At 58.8% G+C, this 7169-nt stretch overlaps 1 protein-coding gene across 1 annotated transcript; it reads right to left on the bottom strand.

Annotated features, from left to right (window-relative positions):
- Positions 1-1135: 1135 nt before the first annotated feature.
- LOC148055992 (uncharacterized) lies at positions 1136-6269 on the bottom strand. The gene is made up of 11 exons (XM_087755544.1): positions 6208-6269; positions 5958-6019; positions 5228-5384; positions 4371-4627; positions 3904-3989; positions 3291-3394; positions 2924-3041; positions 2563-2674; positions 2012-2190; positions 1557-1682; positions 1136-1172 (listed from the first exon to the last, which is right to left on the bottom strand). Exons 3-11 carry the CDS (start codon positions 5370-5372, stop codon positions 1136-1138), a joined length of 1164 nt encoding a protein of 387 aa, XP_087611670.1. The 5' UTR covers positions 5373-5384; positions 5958-6019; positions 6208-6269.
- Positions 6270-7169: the final 900 nt, after the last annotated feature.

Here is a 7169-nt window from a genome sequence, read left to right as displayed (position 1 = left end):
CATAAACACACTGTACACAAACTAGCAGCCACCAACACACTTCCCTGGCTCCCCAGCAGTCACAGTCCCTATCACAACACCCTGTGAGCATTAAGATCCTCTCCAATCCCTTTCATGTTTGCTCAGATGGTACCCCATCCCTTCAAGAACACTTGCATTCCATGTCTTACCTGCCTTGCTCACTCAGAAGACCTTGTTTCCCCTACAAGACAACTTTAATTTTCATGAGCATGCAGATTACCCAGATCTCACCATCTCTTCCCATTAGCCTCCATGCGTGCACTGACCCTCCACTTTCTCCTTAATTTTTGCTCACATCAGTTTCATTATCAGTTCTGGACCATAAGGTCTGGACCTCTTCCCTCAAAGGAGGCTCAAAATGCCTTCTTTGCATCCGCCCAAGCTTATATATCTTTCAGAGTGTCCTCTATGAGCTCAGCTACATTCTGCTTATCAACATATCTCATAATATCCCTTCATTTCCCATTACTACAGCACAGATGTCCTGTCCTTCCCTCCCTGCAAGCTCACCCCTTCTCTGTTCTTTCCCTCCCTGCATGCTCACCCCTTCTTTGTTTCCATTGCCTACAACAAAACACCACCCTCTGACTGCAATCTGGTATACCTGGTGCCTGTACAGGAACATGTTGAGACTGCCCTTCCCCTCTGGGCAAGACAAGACCCTCTCAATTCCATGTGCTTAGATGCCCATAATCCGCCTTGCTGGGCACTGCCCTCCCCTCCTCTCCCCTTCTTGCACACCCGCATCTCCTCTCTTCCCATCTGAGCTACTCAGCTCCCACACTGGGCAAGACTGGGCCGAGCTGCCTCTGCACGGTCAGTCCGAGGGGTGCTGGGGATGGGCAGCACTGTGCGGGCAGGTTGCTTTTGCGCAAGAATGGGCCAGCACACGGCATCGTTAACAGCCCGTCCTTGCCAAAGCCCTGCCAGTGAACGTCCTTGCAGGCACCGGCTGGTGACCACAGCTGGGAGCAGGCCCCCGGGTGTCTTTATTTGGCATCTCCAGGAGGAATACGGTGTATGGAAAGGCCCCATGCAGCTAAGGGCTCTGCTGCTGCAGAGAAGGCAGCGCTGTGCTCGTGTCCCACGCGCTGCCGTAATGGCCTCGTGCTTTTTATCGGGGCTCTCGGAGCTCCATCTTCTTCGCCAAGCTAAAGGAGAAACCAAAAGGTGTTCAGCTGGATGTCCAGAGAAGAGGGCAGAGACCTCCTGCCCACCAGCTCTGGTCTTGGAGGCTTTCTGTGGTCTCCAAGACAAGCCCTGCCCTGCAGACCCAGGACCATCAGCCGAGAGCTGGCAGAAGAGAGGCCAAACCCCGGAGGAACCCACCCCTGTCCCCATCCGCCCCTCTTCTGCCCGCGGACATCTCCCTGGGGCTGGAAGGCAGCTGTGACTCAGGGGCACAGCCTCAGGACCCTGCTGCTCTCCTGCTAGCCAGCTGCCAGGAACACACAGTCCTTCCCGCGTGCTGCTGCCCGGGCAAGGGAGGAACGTGCCACTGCAGGAAAATGCCTCCTGTGCTTGGAGATATTTACCAGAGGAACTGCTCTGGGGCCGTTGCCCGCAACCTGTTCACCTCCGTGGCCTTTCTCCACTCCTCCTGGCGGGCTCTGTACGGCTCCAGATTTGCGAGCACCTGTCTTGCCCGTGGTGGCCGGACGCTGCAAGGGCAGGGACAAATTCCCTCTCGCACCCTGTCTGAGACTCTGCCTGCCCTAGTCCCTGCCCGCCCCTGCCCGCTCCTGCCCCTGCGCCCACGCTCCCTTTGGCCCCCGCTGCCCCCTTCAATGTGGGACAAGCTTCAGGCACGTGCTGGGGGGCTGCCCAGAGTCACCGGGCATCGGGGGCTAGCCCAGGCCATGCCCGTCTCAGGGGAAACCCAAGGGGCCGTATCCCTCAGGGCTCAGGGCTCGGCTTCCTTGACCCCGGAGCATGCTGGCCCCATCTGCTCGACTCTCCCTGGCCTTGCCGGCTGCTGCCACACACTTACTCGGGCTGTGGTGTCTCCCACCAGGGGGCTGGTGTCCTCGTCTTCTCTGCTCCCTGAGGGGAGAGAGAAGCCGTCGCTGCTGCCAGAGGGGCCAGAGTCTTCTTTCTCCTGCTTTCAGATGCTCCGGGATGGAAGGCAGCATCTTCCTCTGGCCTCCGGTGCTCTGCCACTGGTGGCAGCTGTTGTGCGAGGCAAAGAAAGAGGAGGCAGCTCAGACATTTTTCTCTTTCTCCAACCAAGGCTACATTAAGGGCTCCGTCCCTCAGCCATTGAAGCCAAGGGACACTTTGGGTTCCTCCTCTCTACCCCAAAGGGCTTGGCAGTGAACCCTCTACTTCCTGAGGCGTAACAGAGATCCCGTTCACAGAGAGACCCCTGGCAAGCCCAGGATAGAACGATGGAGTCCTGCGCAAGACTGCAAGGAGGAGCCGAAAGAAGTCCCAGAACGAAAGCATCCAAAGGGATCCTTTCAGCCTCCTCATCCGCAGAGCGGATGCCGCCTTCCTGCACGGACGTAGGACGCTATCGTGACACAAGTCCGTATCACGTACCGGGACACATCTCCCCTGCCTGTCGAGAGCAGGCAGTCTAGCTTCAGGAGCTTGCTTCCTCTTGATGTCTCTGCCCTTCTTTGCAGAGTCCCCCGCAACTGGTGGCAGCACGCTGCAAACACACCACATGAGGACTTTGTCTGGGGACAGCGGGAGCATCTTCTCCAGCTTGTCCTCAAGAGCCAAGCCCGTGCCTCACCACAACACCTGTTACACACTTCCCAGCCAGCAGGAAGAGCTAAGAGCGCACGTGCTCCTAACCGCTCGGCACGAGGACAGCCAACGTGGCCAAGGGCAAGAGCTCCCACAGGCAGGGCCAAGAGCGCGGGCTTTCCCAAAGCCAGCTCTCCGAGACTCTCACCTCCCTCTCCGCACTCCAGCCTCAGACTTTTTCCTTTCTTCTCCCGTCACCTTCCCATCACTCATCCGAATTGGAGGAAGACGCCGATCAGAAAGGAAGCCTTGGCCGGGAAGAGCCCCTGAAGAAGAACAAGAGGAAGCTCCTCACAGCTGCGTCCGCGGAACACTTGGGACATGAAGGACGTGCCGGCCTTCCTGTCCAAGCCCGCTCCCCTTCCCTGAGGGCCGTGCTGCTCCCAGAGTGTTGCTGTCCCACTGCTTCCTTGGGTCCCCACTCAGAAAAAGGGGGGCCTGCTGGGACACCTTGCGGGCTTGAGAAGGCATTCTCTTTGGCATGGAGGACGTCGGTTCCTAAGAGGGGAACGTACCCAGAGTTGCTTGGGGCTTGGCGCTGGATCTGCGCCTTGTTCCACTTCCGTGGATGTAAGCACTTTCAGGCAATGCTGCTGACTCCTCATCGATGTGCACAAAGCTGGAAAGAAGAAGGGGACACCGGTTTGAATGACGCGCAGCACAGTCCACTGCAGCCTCTGGGAAGAAGCTGCTCACAGCCCTCCAGTTTTGCAAAGGAGAAGGCCTAACAGGTTGGCAGCACACAGGAGGAGACCGAGTGGCACAACACTGTTTGTCCTCAGTCTCGCTCAAGGGAAAGGGAAGGAGCCGATGAAGCTCTCTGCACAACGGTCCCTCGTTGCGCCTCCAAGGCAGTTCCCACACAGGCTGGGAAGGTAAAGCAGGCCCTCTTCCCTGGGACTCCACCGCAAGACAGCCCGCTTTGCAAAGAAGCAAGAGGCACCGCGGACTTCACGCAGAAGCACTCCTTGGGCAGAGTTATTCCCACCCAGCTGCAGGAGGAGACCAGCCCTGGCAGCAAGGCCCTAGGCAGCTCCCTGCGGCTCGAGCAAAGAGGGGCTGAGAAGCTGCACGCTTGGCCCGTCCAGAAGCAAACGTACTCACTTTGCTAGAGAAAAACATACTCACTGTGGGAACACGAAGACGCCTCCGGGAGGCATCCGGAAAACGGTCCTTTCTGTGCGGGCTACAATCAAGGGCCTCAGCCTTGGCGTCTGCAACAGGGACAGAGACATGGCAGGGGGTCCCCAGGGAATTTACCCGTTGGTCACAAGGGCACACAACCTCTCCGCCACCCACAGCCCAGCTGCCTCTCCACCACCCTCCTGGGCCTCTGTGTCCTGCCCAAAGCTACGAGCCTCTCCACCATCTTGGCCTTTTGGGGTGGCAAGACCCTGCTGGCGCTGTGTCTGCAGGAGCCAAAGCACGGGCCACACCAGGGGCCTGGCCTTGCCTCAGCTCGTCCCTGGGGCATGGCTTTCTGGAAGCAGGAGGGCAGGCCCAGCCACAGGTGCCGTGGCAAGCCTGCCCAAGGCCATGCCTTTAACCCCGTTGCAAAAGAGTTAGCGGGCGTACGGAAAACGTGCCAAACTCACTTGGAGGAAAGCGTTTGCCAGCTTCCCTGTCTTATCCACCTCTCGGAGCAGGTTTTCAAAGAACCTCATGGTCACCCTCCCTTCTCGGCACAGCAGGATGCCCACGTTCTTGAAGACAAAGTCGAAGTTCTTGCCTTTGGACAAGGCCCACACAAAGACTTTCACGGTCGCCTTGATGCACTTCAACACCTTCTCCTTGGGAACGTGGAGGCGCAAGGCGACCTCGGTGTAGATCACCTCCGCCGCTTCTAAATCCTCTGCGAACAAACCACCCAACAGCAAAGACACTTGATCAGCCCTTCCGTGGACTCACATCACCCTTCAGCACAACGGCCCCTCGCAAGCCCACCAACCCTCCTCCCACACCACCGACCCCCCATTCAGCAGCAGACGTCCTGCCTTGGTGGGCCGGAGCCCTGTCCCCACGCAGGCTGCTGCCCCTATCCAGGAGCAGAGAGGGCCATCCGAGGGCAAGGACACCACACCAGACACACTCCCAACCCCGTGGTGCCCCGCAGCCACCACCAGTGTCACAGCAGAGCCATGCCTGGCCTTGGGGCCTGCTAACCCTCTCTCCTCTGCTGCCAGCCAAACTACAGCTCACTCCGGCCCCTTTTAAACTACCAGCCGCCTGCAGGAGCGAGCAGCAACGCTGGCATGGAGCAGCGTTGATGGGGAGCATCAGCTTCATCATTGCCAAGTGACTCCACAGCAGCACCTCCAAGAGAGTGCTCTCCAGCAGCAGTCAGTGCAGCATGGCACCCAGAGAGCCCCCCGCAAGGGCTGCAGAGCTGGTGGGTGGCAGGAACCCCAGCCGTGACACAGGGGGAAGCCCAGGTCCGAAGGTCTCATCTTACCAGGCTGTGATCTCTTTTCATTGGGCAGCTTCTTCCCCACCAGAAAGGGCTTGTCCAGGTTGAACACCGGTCTCTCAGCCTTGAAACTCTCCAGGTTTCCGTACCAGAAGGTGTTTTCCGTAATGTGCACGGTCCCCACACCCATTAGCCTGACAGTCTGAAAAGAAGGGCAAGCAGGGAAGAAAAAGCAGGCATTTTTCAGATGGGACAAAGGAGGGAAGGCTTGTGTGGCCTTGACTTAGGGTGATCTGTGGCCCTGCCGGCCCTGCTGCTCCAAGGGCCAAGCCGAGGCATGCAGGAAAGCTTTGGAGAAGAGCCTTGCGCTGCGCACGGTGCCCCGCTGCCTCCTCTCCAGGAGCTGCAAGGTGCAGGACACGCAGCGGAAAGCGCCCACAGCCTGCGAAGGCCCAAGAATTGCCAACAGCTGAGGAATGGCTCAGCCCTGGCCTGGGCTCTCTGGCTGGTCATTACTCCCTGCCAGCAGGGCTAAGGAAGGCTCCAAAGAGGAAACCCTACGTTCATCCTTGGAAAGCCTGGCTTGGCTTCTGTTCTGCGTTCACAGGAAAGTTGGTCTCTGGCCAAACTGCCAACTCTCCTGCTCTCCTGGGACATTTTGCCTGCTTTCTAAGCTGGGTGAGCAATCAAGGTGCTCAACAGCAGGGCAGGATGGGCAAGGGAGAGGTCAGGAACCCCCCCGTGGTCTGAGGGAGGAGGAGGAAACCAGCCCCACCTTCTTCAGCAGTAGCTCTTGTCGATAGCACTCAGACACGCTCTCCCAAATTTTAGTGATATCTGGGGAAGAAGAGAAAGACGGGCCATGCGTGAAGTCATCAAGCTCACCACCATCCCGCACTTTCCCAACCTCAGGTCCCCTTCTCCAAATGGGGCCCTCTCCCTGGGGCAAACCACCAACGCATCTCCACCCCAGAGAGAGGACGACGCTGTGCCCACCGGGGCCTCGGGGGAGCTGAAGGCCTTACCGTCCTTTGTGAAATCTGCAAGCTCTGGAGACAGCGCATGCAGGAAATCAGAGGAGAACCACTCCATGGCTGCAGCTCCTCCTGGCCCAGCTCCTTCACTCCTCTCCACCTCACCAAACAGCCCCGGCGCTACGGCACCGCCTGCCTCTGCCTCCTCCTCCTGCCTGCAAAGCAGCTCCCAAGAGCAGAGCGGTGGCGAGAGCAGCCCCCACGCCTGGGCTCGTCCCTGACTCGCAGGGCAATGTGGGTTGGGGTGCCGTGGGGAGAGATAAGGTGTGCCGGTGAGGCGGGGTGTCCCATTGTGACCACGGCCCCTGTCACAGGCGGGCTGCAGGTGACCACAGCCCGTGTCACAGAGGGGCTGCAGGGCCAGATGCATACCCACACACACCCTTCTCCCCCCCGGGCACTCTGCCAGGCTTCAACCTACACGGGGAAGGAGGCTGCACTGGCCATTTTGCCTCCATCTGTCCCGGGGGCCAATTCTCCCCAGCGAGGCCCACGCATCAGGTGCTTGCTTAATTTGCCCCCTTATTTCACACCTCCTCTCTTTCTGGTTTTGCCCATTGCCTCTTATCCTGTCCCTGGGCACCACCGAAAAGAGCCTGCCTCTGTCCTCTCTGCACCCTCCCTTCAGGTATTCTTCTAGATAAGAATAAGGTTCCCTCTGAGCCGACGCTTCTCCAAGCGAAAGAGCACCAGCTCACAGTGTCTTATGCTAGGAGAGCTGCTCCAGTCCCTTCATCTCCTGTGTGGCCTTCCTTGGACTACCCCCCATACGTCTATGTCTCTCTCATCCTGAGGACCCCAGAACTGGACATCAGGCGTGGCCTCACCAGTGCTGAGTAGCGGGCAAGTGTCACCCTGGAGGACCTGCTGGCAATGCTTTACCTAATTCGGCCCAGGAAGCCTTTAGCCGCCTCTGCGGCAGGGCCACACTGCTGCCTGATGTTCAATTTAGT

Source organism: Nipponia nippon, unplaced genomic scaffold (genome assembly GCF_047370975.1).
Source record: "Nipponia nippon isolate SJK-2023a ecotype South Korea unplaced genomic scaffold, ASM4737097v1 scaffold_19, whole genome shotgun sequence".
Taxonomy (NCBI): domain Eukaryota; kingdom Metazoa; phylum Chordata; class Aves; order Pelecaniformes; family Threskiornithidae; genus Nipponia; species Nipponia nippon.
The sequence above is the reverse complement of the archived record's forward strand: the minus strand, read 5'-3'. Positions and strand labels throughout refer to the sequence as shown.